The sequence below is a fragment of the Larus michahellis genome, chromosome 2, assembly GCF_964199755.1.
Source record: "Larus michahellis chromosome 2, bLarMic1.1, whole genome shotgun sequence".
Taxonomy (NCBI): Eukaryota; Metazoa; Chordata; class Aves; order Charadriiformes; family Laridae; genus Larus; species Larus michahellis.
The window spans coordinates 18,664,179-18,680,575 of record NC_133897.1 but is presented as its reverse complement, the minus strand read 5'-3'; the positions used below and the strand labels follow the sequence as shown (position 1 = coordinate 18,680,575).

Below are 16,397 nucleotides of genomic sequence, written 5' to 3'. Positions count from 1 at the left end.
AGGACTCTGCTAGGAGAACCGTGCCCTCTGCACCCAGCATTTGGACAAAAACCACCAGTCTTGCAAATGCACCTGTCCTCTGCAAACTGCTGACATGGCTGAGCGTTAATTCGGTGTAACTACAGAAGGGCCCAAGGCCATTTACGTGTGCCAATGAGTCAGCCTTTGGAGATGAAGAGGCTGCCTCGCTGGCCCAAGGAATACGGCACAGGCCGAGGACAGTTTCACACCCGCATCAGACGTATGCTTGATTGGTTTTAAGAGCTGCACTTGCTTACACATGGTCTGAGGTAGGTTTTGAGCCATAATAGCAGGTTAGCTAAATTGGTTATAAACAGGCTTTCTCACTGTGATCAGCTTTAGGATCACATTTAGGGCTTTTAATGGAGGGAGGATTCTGCTGGCAACTGGCCTGCACTGCCGCGCACTGGGGTGTTTGTGGTCAAACGAGCCCATTTTTTTGGTGGTGGGTTCCTGACCGGCTGTTCCTTCACCTCGAGAGGTGGCTGCCTGCCCTGCCTCAGCACAGGGAGCTGGCTCGCTGCCATCCTGCGGCTCAACCTCCCTTCCCGTCCCCTCTGCAATCTTACCCGGTTTCTATTCCCCACCGACCCCGATCCCCGACGCCAAGACAAACTGACACCCCTACCGGCAGCCCCCTCGCACCGCTCCCTGCGAGGGGACTGGCGGCACCGCCTCAGCCCGGCCGCGCACGCGCCCACGGGCGGTGCCCCAAGGCGCAGGCGCGCGCCCACAGCCCGCCGTACACAAACGCGGGGCGGCCCCGGCCCGCGCCCCGCTGCGCATGCGCTGCCCGCGGTGGAGGGGTGTGTGTGTGTGTGTGTGTTTTCCTCCCGCTGCCCCCTCACACCTGAGGCGCCCGCGGCGCATGCGCGGGGCCGGTCGGCGACGAGGGGCAGAGTGACAAGGCGGTGGCGGGGTGCGCAGGCGCAGGCGGGGCCGCCGCAGCCTGCGCAGGGAGCGTCGGTCGGGGTCGGGCTGGGGCTGGGTGCGCTGACGGGATGGACGAGGACGTGCTGACTACCCTGAAGATCCTCATCATCGGCGAGAGCGGCGTCGGCAAGTCCAGGTGAGGGGGCGCCCGCCTCCCCCGGCCTCTGCTGCCACGACGCGGGGCACCGGGCGGGCCCGGCCTAGTCCCCCCGCGGCGCCGCGTTGGACGACCCCACCTCGGCCTGGGCGCGGCCTGCCCTGGGGAGGGCTAGGCCCCGCGGGGGGGAGCTTCCTCGCTCCTTCTCGGCCAGCCCTCCTGCAGGCGGGGGGCTGCCCCTCCTCGGGGCTGCCGGCCTCTTCCGCAGCCCTCCCCCCGCCGCCGGCCCCGCGGCAGGAAGGGGAGAGCTGGTCTTTGCCTGACCCAGTTGGAAACTGAGACGAAGCAGAGCTCAGCCGGCCTGGCCAGGGCGATCTGGGCCTCCCTGTGTCCTGTGCAGCCTTGTGTCGCGTGAAGATGGGTGCGCTTTTAGATCCCCATGGCACTTTGGGGTTAATCTGGCCCACAATATGTACACGTAGAGTCACAAGTCACCCAGTATCGGGTGTAAGGGGTGGACAGGGGCGTAGAAGGGAGGCAGTGAAGTAGTTCTACCACTGATTTTTTCTGCTGGCTAATTATACTCTTTGTCAAGTACTTCGAGGTTGTTTTCTTCCACTCCCCTTAACTGCCTGCCCTTCTCATGGCTTTTGTCTAAGCTACCTTTTTTGGTTTTTTATTTTTTTTCTTTAACTTTTTTTGTTAGTGCCATAGATCTTAATAAAGTGGGATATAAATGTGGGAGGGCTTCTTGGAATGTACCACATTAGTCATGTCAGATTTCATGTTTTTGTGGCAGTAGTCAGAGGCTTCTACCATGACCATAAGTAACATATGAGTTGCTAATTAAAAAAACAACCCACCTTATTTGTTAAAAATCTGTCAGTTGCTCCTTTGAGTTAGCTGCTGAATTGTAATCTAGTACGGTAGGCCCCTGGTGATATGATCTAAGCAAATTTCTTTTAGTTGAGGTCATCTCTCTTATATGTGGCCATATGGAAGAATTTTTTCTGAAACAGTACACACAGTGTTTTCGTATACCTATTTATATGCTTATTTCTTCACATCAGAAAAGTTGTTTAAAGAGACTTTATGTAGAGGAAATAGAATTGCTATGGAATGATAATACTACAGTTGTTCAGGTACAGTGACTTAATATTGAACGTCTCCTGAGTTTGTGTCACTCACCTATTACTTGGCTAGGAAAGGTCAGATGTTAAACTTGTATTAGCATGGCACAGTAAGTGGTTGGAGTCCTGACTTCTGGACTAAATGCTGTCTAAAACCTGGTCCCTGTGAGTGTTCTGTACTTTGTAGAAGATGATATCTGCAGCTGAAAGAAAGGTGGGGAAAGTAGAAGTTGGCTGAGCTTAGCACTCAAGACTGATGTTTTTATTCTATTAGTAGTATGAGGGTTCCATATTTTTGTCTGTTTTGAGTTATGCTAGTTTTGGTTATAACTAAAAATAGCTACTTTTAAATAGCATCCTAATACAACCGTCTGAAGGTACCGGTAAAAACTTATGTGCTATTGATTTTTATTTTTTTAATTTTAATTATTCTTTGATAAATAAAGCTACCATTTGGTTTTGGGGTTCTGGAGTAAAGAAAAAAAGGTTGGTCTATGATTAACTTCCGAGTTGTCACCCAGCCTTATTAAAGTAAAGGAAATTCAGTAGTCACTTTTCTGTCAATGCAGCACTGTGTCCAAATGCTAAAAAGAACTTGGCTGCTAAATTCACATGCAAAAAGAGGAGAGTGAAAAAAACCACTCTGGTGGGGAGAAGACCAAAAAAATAAATAGGGCTTTGTGATGTTTCTCTAGCCTGGAAATGAATAGAAGCTGTCAGTTATAGCAAACAGCTGTCTGCCACATGTTAATATACACTTGCCACAGATGCATAAGACTGGTGATTTAAATAACTGTATGCTGAGAATCTTTATCTCTTACCAAAATATTTACATATTATTTTTTATTATGTATAGTGGCATTATGGGCACTTCTTTGAGGGACCCAACTACTATGGTGGGATGTGCTGATAAATCTTAGTTGTAGCTGTTCTTCTGGTAGCGAATATATCCATTAGGATAGGGGAAAATGTGTGTGTGAAAGTCCTTATGTACAAAAAGATACAAAATCGTAAAACAGTGGTGAGATAACTCTACTCTTCTGCATCTTTATTTCTGATGGGTGTGGTCATTACTATTCCAGTGCGTGCCCAGTTCAAGGACTTATTTCTGGGGCGAAAAGCTGACTTGAAATTTTTGTCTCAAGCTTACAGAAATACTGTGTGAGGCAATATGAAACCAAAAAAATCTTACTTTTGTACTGAATTCTGGGAGAACAAAAATAGAATAAGATAGAAGTAAAATGGTTTGAGAAGCAGACCATGTGACTGTTTAGGCAACTGATTTGACAACTTTGTTTTCAGAGAGACATATTGGGTAATAGATGCAGAGAGGCCTGGGCTCTTTTAGAAAAGCATGTCTACTGAATTATTTTCATGTTCCCTTCATTGTTTTTTGTAGGAGAGAAATTACGGAAAAATGAGATGTGTTTTTATTTAGCTATGTGCTCTTGCTGTTACTTTCAAACTTGTAATTTATAGGCTTCTGGCAAGCTGCAGATGTGGTACAATAATAGTAACTTTTATTTTTCTTCCGTCCTTATCAGCCTTCTGCTGCGGTTCACAGATGATACATTCGACCCAGAACTTGCAGCAACGATCGGTAAGTACATGCTGATGCTACCTTAGAAAAATTTATACCAACTTCAGTACAAAATTGTAGTTTGTTCAGACTTGCCTGACAGGTAGGGAAGTTCAGACGTGTCGGCTTCTCTGTAAGGAAAGAATGATGTGGACACAGTTTTAGCATGCAGTGCTTATTGGTACAGAGCATTGATGGTACTGGCATGTAGTTTTCCCCTTTATGTAAAAATATATCCTTGGCTGGGGAAACAGATATAAATGTCACCCTTCACCATGAATATGCAAGTCATAGGTACGGGCAGTGAAAAGCTCTAGTGGAACAACCTGCAGTTCACTGTTTGCCTGCATTTCAGGCTAAAATGGAAGTGTAAGAGCTACTGTTATGTCTCCTACTGATTTATCTGTGCAAGATAGCTGTTGAAGTATTTGAATATTGAATATTGCTGTCCAGAACTTGTGTTCTGTGTAATATGATACTTGTTAGCTATCTTAAGAAGACTTAAGACTCTTTTTAGTAGAGGCTGTTGGCTCTTGCAACTCCTGACAATACTAGAGTGTACTGGGCTTTCTGTGGCTTCTGCTTTTCCTCTACAGGGAGGAAATTACGATGTGTCTTTTTCTCTCCTACTTAGTGATCAGTTCCTTGGCAGCCAAACGCTTGAGAAAAATGGAAGAGAGCCAGGACTCTAAAGCTGCCGGGGAAAAAAACAGTGATGTGTCATTGCCATGTTGATATGATACCTACCATCAGTGAAGTCAGTTGTACTGGAGGAGAGTGACCCAGAATGCAGCATATACTAGGTAGACGGTTGTTAAAGGAAGCAAAATGAAATTTCTAAGAATGTGATGCAGCTCTATGCCCAATTAATAACTGAAGTAATGGAAAATAGAGATGACTTTTCCACAATGCATTTCAATTGCATTTTTTACTTTCTCTGTAGGAAAAGTTCTGGCTAAAGACTTGTATCAAATTTGTTCTTGTTCAGCTGTTGGTAAACAAAGCCAGCTCTAATTGGTTAAGACGTCAATAAATTGATCTATTTTTCATTAATGTTAATAAGATAGAGGAGTGCTGTTTCATGTAAAGCACTGAGCAGTCAAGGGGAGGAACATGGCCTAGTTTTGTTCATTTCATTTCTTGTAAAAAATTAACTTGCGCAAGTAGCCCTACCTCAGTTCATGAAGGAGGATGGCATGGAAGGAAACAGGAATGGAACAGAGCAGGTGGTGAAGATGGCAATTCTGTATTCTAATCTAAATACTTTTGGCACTGTATATACTTCAAATCATGTTACTTTCTTGGTATGTCAACCATGTGGGCCAGGAAGTCAGTACGGAATAGCTATTTCAGCTTTTGTTATGTTTTGGATACCAGTAGACTAGTTTGGTTTCAGTGTGGGCATCTTTATTGGTTTTGTGGGGGTTTTTTTGTTGTTTTTTTTCCCCTTAATTGTGGTTTTTTTTTTCATTCTGCTGTTCATACATAATACTCTCTTTACCAATGTCAAAACCCCACATCAGTACGCTATTTGAGAAACTAAGGAATTATTTCCTGAAGTCATTCTTCCTCTTTGGAGTTTGTCAAAATGCAGAACAGTATGTGTGGTAGCTAATTGTTGGCTGTTAAATAGCAACAACTCAAGGTTTACTACTGGCAGGTACTACCCTGCCAGTAGTAGGGTCTTATGGTAAATCCTACCCTGCTTTGTTTCTGATATGGAAGAGGAGGAAAGGTACTCAATGTGAGCATTACTTAAAATAGAGTTTGAGTTCTGAAACAAATACACTAATCTGGAATGAACATGATCATTTGGCAGGAAAAGGAATTTTCGAGAGACTGAGCAAATGCTGGCCTAGGTCGCCCTAGCTGTTAGACCCCTCTAGCTGATGTTCGTAGGAGTATTGTGCAGTAGAGCTACTGTGACCCTAGCTGTGAAAGTCCTATAGCATGGTGTGTGGAGCACTCATGGGATAGCAGATTTTCTTTCCTTCCCCCCTCCCTCCCACTTAACTGGAAGGGGAGCAGAATCTCAGTTGTTCTATTCGTTTTCTTTTTTCCCTTTTTTTAAATTACTAGGTGGTAGCACTGCCATTTTTCTGGTGAATGTATTGCTAAGAAGCAACGTGTCAGCTTTAAATTCAGGGCAGGATTTGTTGTTCATGTAGATAAAATACTTAGAGTGAGTTCTTAAACTGTTTATTGCTGCATGAACGCAGATCCTAGATGCCAAATTTAGGTACTTGCAATATGGTGAAATGCCAAAACACTTTGTGAACCTTGACCTGGATTTCTTTTTGTGCTGATTAAACACTATTTTGTTTTGAGTTTGGGGACAGAAGAGGTTTTTAAATAGTGTTAAGTCTTTCCTGTTGAGACTGCAGAGTATGGTACTTTTCCAAAATGAATGGATTGACTACAAATAATGTCATCTTTCAATGTAATCTACATATTGACTGCTGAACTGGTTGACTATATTGTGACTATATATATATTATTATTAGAAAGTGAAGAGATAACATGCTATATGTTTAAAAAAAAAAACCTGCAAAACAAAAACTGCACACAAAACCACAACACTGGGGAAAGTCTTGGCTGCAGCACAAGTGGTACCTTGCAATGACCTGTTGAAATGTACCTTATCTTTGTAGCTTGCACAAACCTACTAGGTGCAATTTAAATGACACCCTAAGCTGCTGTTTTGTGTGTGTTTTTCTCTTAGAATTTGGGAAAAATTCTGTGGTATTCTCAGAGGAATATGCTGCTTTGGGCAGATATTTTTACTTCAGTAGCTTCAGTTGGACTAGCCATGTTTTATTCAATCTAGTAGATCGCCTGTCCTTGCATTCTCTTGAGGCTAACTTGTTCACTGGGCTTCATCACATGGATCTTATCAAACTATATATATCCCAGTATTTTCTGTTTTCCTGACTGCTCATGCTTGTCTTTACTTGCTTGTTCTTTGTATGAGAGATTCTAGATAAGTGTTCAGTGCAATCCCTATTTCATAAGAGAAGTAATGTATTGCACAGATCTGATGTCTCTTAAGTTTTTAGCCTTCCTTGCACTTGGAGTCCTGCAACTCTAAGCTGTCCAACTTGTCAGTTACCTACAAGACAAACAATACAATCTAATTGATTTTGCACTTCCTGTAAATACGGCATGGCATATTGGTGTAAATGCGAGAGCAGCATGGAGGTGACAGAGCTATTCTAGCAGACTGTAAGTCTGTAGTATGTTAGTGTGTAGTACTGAGGCAGTAGGTGTCAACACAGGAGTAGTCTAGTAGTACTGCCTTGCTTCTGGCTGCCTTGCAATGCATGGTGGAAAGCACTGTCAGCTTTCTGTTGTCAATGGTAGAAACATCACTCTTGCAAGCCCAGAACTGACACCTGTCACACAAACATGTCTGTATTTCACTGAAGTATTTAGGGAATGTAAGTACCCTGTTTGTTCAATTTGACAAGATACTCTTGAGCCCTGCATTTTTTTACTGAGCCCTGCATCTTATGACAGATTGATAATCAAAACCCTAGTTATTTAAAAGATATCTCTGTTAACAGGCTTTTGTATGCGTTGAGCTCTATTTGCCATGTCTTGATCACTTTAAAGGATATATTTGGCTGTGCTATTGTTCATTTTCATACTTTTGCTTTTCAATAATCAGTCTATAACACATGGAGTTTATTCACTGTTATAATTTCTTAATTTACTTTCATTGTTCATGCAGAATTTAAAGCATTATCTTTTAGTTTTAAGCCAGCAGCAAGGCTAACATAAAGGTGTGTATGCATTTTCCATTAAATGAAAACTGCAGAACTCTGCAGGCACAAGATACTGAATCTATTTACTGAATGGGAAAAGGATACTATGGCTTCAAAATACACCTAATATGTTTGTCCTAAGAAAAAACGTTTTCCTTCTTGGCACTACTATGACATAATTTTGATTTGGTACGTTAAGTATCTGATAGGCTTGTAATATCTACAATTACGAGTTTTGATGTCAGACTAATGTATAAAAGAATGCAGTGTGAGCTGTTGGACATCCTGGCTGAGCAATGGTGATTTTTACAGTTTAGGGAAAGAACTATGCAATTAGAGTGGAAGAAGAGATTCTATTAGTCTAAAAGTTACTGCTGAGTGCTGAAAAATTGGCAGGACAGCATGTTCTTTACAATCAGTTTGAGTCCTTTTGCTAGCATAGCGGTCTTCTATGAACTAGGTAATGTTCTAAGAACTGGTGTTTAAAAAGAAGTTAATAGTGACTGTTCTTTTCTGTGAACATAACTCTAGAATAATGTACCATCCTTTTGCATGGCATGGAGCATTGTACTACTGCTAAATTAGGGACTAAGAGCCTGTTGTTTTTTTTTCCTTAGTCACTGAGCATGGTATTGGTGAGTCCTTGGTGTTGCTGGAATTCCTGTAAGAGATACACTGTGTGTTTGAATCATCTGAAACTTATTTGACATATTTTTTTAGAGGAATTACTGTCATCTAACATAATTTCTCGCAGGGTAGTAATCATGTAGTAGATGAGTCTCTGTCTGTGTTGGTTTACCTCCATATGATCACCTTGATGGGACTTGGTCAGATTTTTTGAGATAGGGAAACAGCAAATAGCTACATGACTGCAGCTTCCCTCTTTATTTCGAAAGTATGTTGTTCCTGAAGACCATGGACATACTTAAGGAGAACACATGTACAAGTAACGAATAGGATGTTAATACACTTGAATTATAAACTTGAATATTTGTCCTGGAATACGTGCTTTAATACAGGAAAAATAGTATTTGCCTTACTTACATAAAATATTTTGAGTCAACGGCTTAAATGGCCCTTAGGCTTTTGTAAAAGCCTGTCAGAAACAAAGCCTTGAGTTTTGAGCAAGGTTCATAAATAGCTAAAGAAACTTACTCCTCCTGCTCCTGTCAAAACACAACTTACTTTCTGAGTTTTTGTTTGTATTTTTTTTCTTTTTTCCCTTGCTCTTTACTTTGTCTTTCAAAAATAGTTGTAGTATGTTTGAAGAACTAAAATACTTTTCCTCCTCTAGGTGTGGACTTCAAGGTGAAGACTATTTCAGTTGATGGAAACAAAGCTAAACTGGCAATATGGGTAAGTCTCTCCTAAGTTCTTGATGTATTGCTTTGCTTTAGGAATAGTGATGGCTTGTATAACATACAGCTTATGTAGAATCCTTTTCTCTTTAATATGAAGGTGGTCTGGACGAGTGTGAAGTTAATACTGAACCATTCTGAAGGTGGAATGAGCTGTGGGACAGCTGGCTAAAGGGGCAATTCTGTTGCCTATGAGCTGCTTCTGCAGCACCATTTCTGGGTCTGGTTGAGATAGTAGTAGAGGAAAAAGAGGAATAAAATGGTACTAAATCAGTCAAACTTTAAAACAGTGTGGCCATTCCTAGATTATTTTTTTATTAAAGGAGTAATTAATTGTTTCACTTCTAAAGAGTTAGGCCTCATTAATCTAAGACTTCCCCGTATACATCATTCTTGTCTGTACTTCACAGGTTTCAGAAGGGTGCACTGCTTAACGTAAAATGTTTTAGGCAAAATTTAGTAGTGTATTAATAGGTTAAGAATTACTGTTGCATGCTCAATTTATGTTCAAATGTTACCTCTCAAAAGAATTTTTAGCCTAAAAACTTCATAGCGCTCGTACAGTGACTTTTATAGGCTCAAGGTCAATGTTATTTGCAGCAGAAGCAGCTGAAAGAGAGAGAGGCAGTGTTTGTAATCTCAGCCTTAGTGTTCAACATCTACTCTAGTTAAAAGTAGAATTTCTAAATTCATGGCAAGTGAAGGAAGAAAAAATACTTCCAAGCTTTTTTAAACTTTCTCCATTCTGCAAACCAGCCTTCACGCTTCTGTGACTTGAAGCACCTTTTGAATGTTCAGACTCAGTTGTGACTTTTTGTTAGCAAGAAGAATAAAACCTTGTTTCTCATATAAGCAAGATACCTGACCTGACTACTTCCTTGCGAAGTAGTAGTGGAACATGAAATCTATATTGCAATACTTCTGTTGCTTTGAGGGTATTTTATATCTCCACTAACAAACAGGACTTCTGTCTTAATGTGGCAATTGGGTTTGGCAAGGAAAAGAACTGCAACAACTTGACAGACACATAGACATACAGGAGGAAAACCAGACTGATAGCAGAATGATAAGTGATCATGAGATGGAAAATATTACATAGGACAAATTCAGGGTTTATCTTCTTTCATAATAATAATATAAGAAATAATTCTGAGATAAACTGGGAAAAAGAAGCTTGTAAAGAAAGGTGTGTCATGATACAAAACCAGTTTGAGATGTGTGGGATTCGCTGAGTGACGTGTAGAATGTTGGAAGTCCAGTTTAGTTATTCATGTTCTTCAGCAGGGAGCCGTTTTGAATCCACAGTGTTTCATGTGTTGCTTCTAACTTGGAGTAACTTGGATGAAGTTATTTAAATCTTCTCTGCATAAAGTCTGCAATGAGTGTGCACTGTAAATTAATTTCTGATAAGAAAACAGCATTCTAAACTTTTTTTGCCGAGCCGTTGACACTTTAAATTTGAGGATGTAGATTCAACTTTACTTAAAAACAGGAATACCTCTGATTTATTTCTTGTTGTTCTCTGTCGTAGCATGTTAAATGCTTTTACCCTGTCACTGAATGAAATCTAATTGGACCAAGGTGATTGAAGTGAGGGAAATAGTTTCATTGCCGTGGGTTTTGATGCTTGTTACAATATCTTAGTACTGCAGCTATGCTTCTTTCTTGCTGGTTGCTGCCATACTAGCTGTAGAGCAAATGCTTCTGCAGAAATGGCTATTTTATTGCTATATAGTCCAGTTATTTAGTACACCTAACAGTTTAAAGGTGTTTCCCAGGACAGACTATGTAAAATCTCAAATTTAACGTGCAGTCAAACAGCAGGGGAGGGTATAAACTCAGTTAATCTGGTAGTTGAATATACTTTGAATCTTATTTTGTATGTTCATTAGAAGCAGAATAACTGAAAACTAAACTAGATTCTGCTCAAATTCTGAATAATGGAACTTTCTGAATGGCTTTTTAGGATACTGCAGGTCAGGAGCGGTTCAGAACATTAACACCCAGTTACTATAGAGGTGCACAAGGTGTTATCCTAGGTAAGTATAGCTTTGCATGCTATTTTGAATAAGTTTGTGATTTTCTCATGTATATACAAACTCATATAGCCTTTCTGTAATGTCTAATTAATATTAAAAATCATTGTGTTGAACAATTTGTATATTAAAGGATCTTGACTTTGATGTCTGACCTCTTTCTCATGTAGTCAGTCTCACTGGCCTGAGAACCACTGATTTTTGCATGAGATTAAAAGCTAGTGCTATTTGAAGGGATAGCTTGGAGCTGTCTCTGTGCTGCCAGGAGTTTGCCTTTTACTTATTACTTTTGTTTTATGCCTGTCCTTACTAAGCCCAGAGTGGGGAAAAAAAAATAATAAAAAATTACCTTCTCAGTGTATTCTTTCTGTATCAGTATGTGTACAGCTTTCTCTTTTTCTTCTTCTGTTCCTTTTTCCTAATGAAATTAATAAAACACTGTGGAGTCCATCTGGGATTTTTTGCTACTTGTGTCCCCATACTGATGGGATGTTACACAGTCAGAATTGCTTAGAAAAGACTAGCTGGGAGCATAAAAAGCATCAATCTGTATGAGAGAAACCCAGGTCAAACTCCATAATTGCAACTTCACGGTGAAGTCTGTTTTACTTTTCTTTTGTATGTGGAAACCTGTTAACTAGGCACTAAGCTTTGAAGTTCTGCTTCTCCACTGCTAGAAGTGAGGAGCAGGGAAGTAAGTTTTAAGTTTTTTGAAGGTGTGTCTGACTTGAGATATTATTGGTAAGTTATTGTGCCCAGTTAAATTATGTAACTTGGAATAACCTCTGTTATGAGACTTCCTGGTAGGTTTTATTTTGTATGTTCTGTTTCCCAAGTCTGAGTTGCGTTATCTTCCTGGTATAGGAAGATGCTGTCAAGGCATGTCTTGTCAAGTCACTTAATTGCTGCCACCAAACCTGCCACTCTGTGTTGAAAGCTGTAAAAGTAAACAAGCACTGTTCGGAAGCTAGAAAGTTCTGCTGTTGAGATTTGTGCGCTCATTTTATTTAATAATCTTCTCTTGACTATTTCTTTGTTAAAGTACTTCCTAAAAATAAGGTCGTTCATGCAAGCCAAGCTATAGGTTTGATTAAAACCAACTGTTTATCCCTGTCTGCACATGGGATGTGAGAATGAAGGAAAAAATGCTTTCATAGCTTGAAATGGTAGCTATTAGATAGTTGCTGGGTAGTGGATTTTAGGTTTAACAGGGTCTGCTTTTTGTTTGCCCCTTTTTGCTCCTAGCATGGCTTATTACTTATATCCCACACAAATGCTAAATAGTTTGAAACACTAAAATGCTGAAAATTTAGTAGTTCAATGGTATTTATGAAGATTTGGTGACCAGTTTACTTTTTTAGCTAATTCAGTAACATAGCAGTGGTGTTATACAAGCCTTAATTATCACTAATTAACTCAGTGCAGAGGGTCGTGCCATCCTCTTTGCATACCTTTTGTGTAGTGATGTTAGTAAGTATCCTACTTCAGGAGTCTGCAACTGTAGAATTCGTTGTATAGTCTTTAGCTTGTAAGTAGGATGTCTCAAATTAGTCTGAGAACTGTAGATGACTGAATCTTAGAGTTGCTCTGCATTAGTACCATCAGTGACTTGAGCTGGTGCATATTCAGCTTTTTTCCAGTTGTTGTCTTTGTAGTAAGTAAATAGAATCCTTGGGGCACCTTCAGTCTTTTAATTCAAAAAGACATAATTTTTGCTCCTTTTGGAAAAATACTGTGGAAATAATATTGCTAATATTTTTCAGTTTATGATGTCACGAGAAGAGATACTTTTGTCAAGCTGGATAACTGGTTAAATGAACTGGAAACGTACTGCACAAGGAATGACATAGTGAAAATGCTAGTTGGAAACAAAATTGATAAGGTAAACTGAATTCAACTGCAGTAAGTAATCTGTTGGTGTGATTTGTTAATAATGCATATTAATGCTATGTCTTATTATAGGAAAACCGTGAAGTTGACAGAAATGAAGGTCTCAAATTTGCAAGAAAACATTCCATGTTGTTCATAGGTATGGTATAGACATTTGCAGAACTCTTACTTGATTTTTGCTACATAATGAAAAGCACTGCTTCTGTAGGACTGATAGTCCTTTTACATACAATCCAATTAATGATATTCGTCAGATGCAGTAGGTACAAAGATAATAGGTATTCCCACTTTCCCATTTTCTTAAAATTGTCCCTAAATATGTCCAGATACGTATTCGAACTGTGGATGAGTATACTGAAATGCATAACAATTAAGGGCTGAATACAGACTCTACTGTAGTCTGACAGAACTTGTTTTAAGTTTGGGCTTTTGTCTGATTTCTTTTCCTAGCCTACTTGCTAAATTAATAACAGAAGCAAAATGAAAGAGGGAAAACTGGTACTAGTGGCCAGCTCTCAATACAGCAAAAGAGCTGGTACTTGGCAGAAATCTGTATTAGAATTGGGATGTAAAAAGAGGTAGGAATATAATTAACTTACAAATGGTGGGTGGGATTGAATAATGACATAATCATGACTGGAACAAATATGTTGGTCTCACCTTGCTGCAAAATGAGATGGGTCTTGTAGGCAAAGCCTTGTAATGATAAATTAAAGTGGGTGGTGAAGCGATTCTTTATGCATAAGTTTATTACATGTGTTATTTAAGGATCAGCAGGGATTACTTTATAGGATGACTCCAGTAGCAGAGCAGTTTATTGACGTGTCCTGTACTTAGACTTATGTTCCTCATCTCTGACTGATGACATATCTTTGTCTAGTACCTTGCTGTGTTTCTTTTTGGCTACAGTGTCAGATATGGAAATAGAAGCTTAAAGTTAAAGCACAAGCTGTTAAGTGCATGCAATATGAAAAGAAACATGAAAATTAAACTATAACTAAATACACATATCTGCATGGCTGTGTAGAAGAACAGGGTGAGCCCTAGTGGGACTGAACAATTTTGGATGGTATCTGTTGCTGTCCTAATACACCTTGTGGGCAAATTTCTTGGGCTTAGCCAAAATAAGGCTCCTGAGTTAAATTACCTAGAATTCTGCTAACTGCAGAAGAAATGAGATCCCTTATTGCTTTTTATCAGATCAGCTTTATCATGGAGGCTGACCCAGAATACTACAGTGTGGATCCTGGCTTCTTATGGTACGGTGGTACTGCAGTTCTGACTAATGTACAGAACTGAATTACAGACAGCAACCAGGTTTATCGGACATCTTAACTTAGTAGAACTGTCCTTTCTTCTTACTGAAGTGCTTTCCACAGAAAAATAAGGCTAAGCTGCAGCTGTCTCCATATATTCTAGTGACATTCAACTTGGCAGCTCTTCTATTAAGAGTCTTTTGAGGTGCTGCCTTATGTGGTGACAGAAACCTGCATACCTGCTAATTTTGGCACTGCTATGTTATAGAATATATTGTAGTCTAGGTTGTTGAGATTTAACTGAAAGAAATACTAAACAAGTTACTGGAACCTATGCTAACACTTGACTTCTTGCGTTCCTTCTCCAGAGGCAAGTGCAAAAACATGTGATGGTGTACAGTGTGCCTTTGAAGAACTTGTTGAAAAAATCATTCAGACTCCTGGACTGTGGGAGAGTGAAAGCCAAAACAGAGGTGTAAAGTTATCAAACAAGGAAGAAGGATATGGAGGAGGAGGAGCATGTGGTGGATATTGTTCTATGTTATAAACTTTGGGAAGCTTATTCTTTGCATATTTAAACAGATAGTGACATCTTTCTGTACATAAATTCATTAAATGCTATTTTTAGGGACCTTGCAGTTTGCACATATTTGTTTTGTATCATGGCAGTGAACACTTGTAGGAGAAATGTTCTGCAGCTTTCCCAGTTTGAAAATGTTATGGTAAGCATGCCCAATTTGCAATCTTCAGGTTTTTATAAGTAGCATAAATAATGTGCAAGAACAGATGCACTAAAACATTTTACAACTGTATACATTCATCATGTAACTATTCTAAACAAATCCATCTAACAGAAACACATTACTGCATTGTCTGCTCTTTGTCTTATTTTTAAATACTCTTGAAATTATAGAACTATATAGTGTGCACAGATCTTGAAAACAGTGTGAGCTATAAATGTTACATTTCATCTCTTCTAGTAAATGCTTTTTTTATGGTATTAAAAACAGCAAGATTATACAGTTCTTAGACAAATCTGCAAAATTTTTGTCTTTTAGCAGAGCTGTCTAAAATACAAATTGGCACAGGCCATAGCTGGTATCAGCACCTTCTTGAAGAGATGCTTTGAAACCTTCCTTTGCTAAGCTGGGAGACACCATTTTTTCTTTTTAATCATCACTTCAGTTGATGGTTTAACTGGAGTTTTAATCTTGTGATATTTATATACTAAATTTGTGGTACTCTTGCACTCTTGGTTTTTATGATGTGGTCTACTCTAGACTTGCTGTAGAAAGTCTTCATTTTTGGCAAGGGGTCTGAATGACATCTTTGTTCTTTCATTGTGAATCAATTTGCCACACTTCAGTACAGATGCCTGATTTTCTTAGTGTTTGTAATATAACTTTATCTCAAACCATAGCTCACTGTGGCTGTGAAGATCTCTGTCACGTCTGCTTTGTGTGGCTACTTGTTCAGAAATAAAACTTCCTGTCACAGACACTAAATGAGAAGCCATAGGGCCTCTTGATCTCTGTATGGAAAAATACTACTGCAGTGAGTATTCACTTGAATTTACTGTATCAAAGCCAATGGTTTGTTTCAGAAGACTTGTATAGACTAATAAATTTTTTTTCCACAGTATTCAACTTTTCTAACCTCTTCCTATTGTAGAGTTGTATATTTTCTAGCACATACAGTTTAAACAAGGTCACTTCTTAGAGACAAATTATTTCTGATTTCTGAAGGCCAAGACAAGGATGTTGTGTTGTGGTTTTATTATTTTTTTTTTTTTAATAATCACTATAGTGCAATCGGTAACTGAACTATTGGGCAGTTTCTTGTAAATAAAGTGAATTACAACCTTTTATTACTGCAAGGTTTTGTGTAAATGTCCGCATACATGATCTGTATTTTGCAGCAGGTCTTGGCTGCTTCTGTTAAAATACACTTTTTTCTTCATGCAGAAACTTTGTTTTCTATTCTGTTTTTACACTTGCTAGAAAAAAAAAACAAAATTTGAAGACTTAACCATGCTAGTTGTTTTTACAAAATATTGTATCTATAGTATTGTTAATGTAGTAGGATAATTTAAATATGTAAATGTAATATTAAATATACATACGTATTGTATTAAAATACTAGATTTGTATAACTGTTTCATGCAGAATATGTGGGCTGAGCAAATCTTGTTTGGTAGCATTGAGGTCAAAGGACTTCTTGTTTTGATTAGCTAGTGGTAGAGGAAACTTGTAGGAGCATTAAAACTCTGAATAACTTAATTATGTTAGTATTATTTCAGTAATACTGGGCAAGTATCATAATGCTGGCAGATG

General features: G+C 39.3%; 1 protein-coding gene across 1 annotated transcript; it reads left to right on the top strand.

Annotated features, from left to right (window-relative positions):
- Positions 1–786: 786 nt before the first annotated feature.
- On the top strand, positions 787–15,929 carry RAB18 (RAB18, member RAS oncogene family). Its single transcript, XM_074574402.1, has 7 exons — positions 787–1,090; positions 3,726–3,781; positions 8,819–8,880; positions 10,849–10,921; positions 12,682–12,800; positions 12,881–12,947; positions 14,433–15,929. Exons 1-7 carry the CDS (start codon positions 1,023–1,025, stop codon positions 14,609–14,611), a joined length of 624 nt encoding a protein of 207 aa, XP_074430503.1. The 5' UTR covers positions 787–1,022; the 3' UTR covers positions 14,612–15,929.
- Positions 15,930–16,397: the final 468 nt, after the last annotated feature.

What these genes read in the sequence shown, in the direction of transcription:
- RAB18 (XM_074574402.1), top strand. Translation starts at nt 1,023, where the DNA reads ATGGACGAGGACGTGCTGACTACCCTGAAGATCCTCATCATCGGCGAG. An exon ending in AAGCTAAACTGGCAATATGG is followed by an intron (nt 8,881 to 10,848) that starts GTAAGTCTCTCC and finishes ATGGCTTTTTAG; the next exon opens with GATACTGCAGGTCAGGAGCG. An exon ending in TGCACAAGGTGTTATCCTAG is followed by an intron (nt 10,922 to 12,681) that starts GTAAGTATAGCT and finishes AATATTTTTCAG; the next exon opens with TTTATGATGTCACGAGAAGA.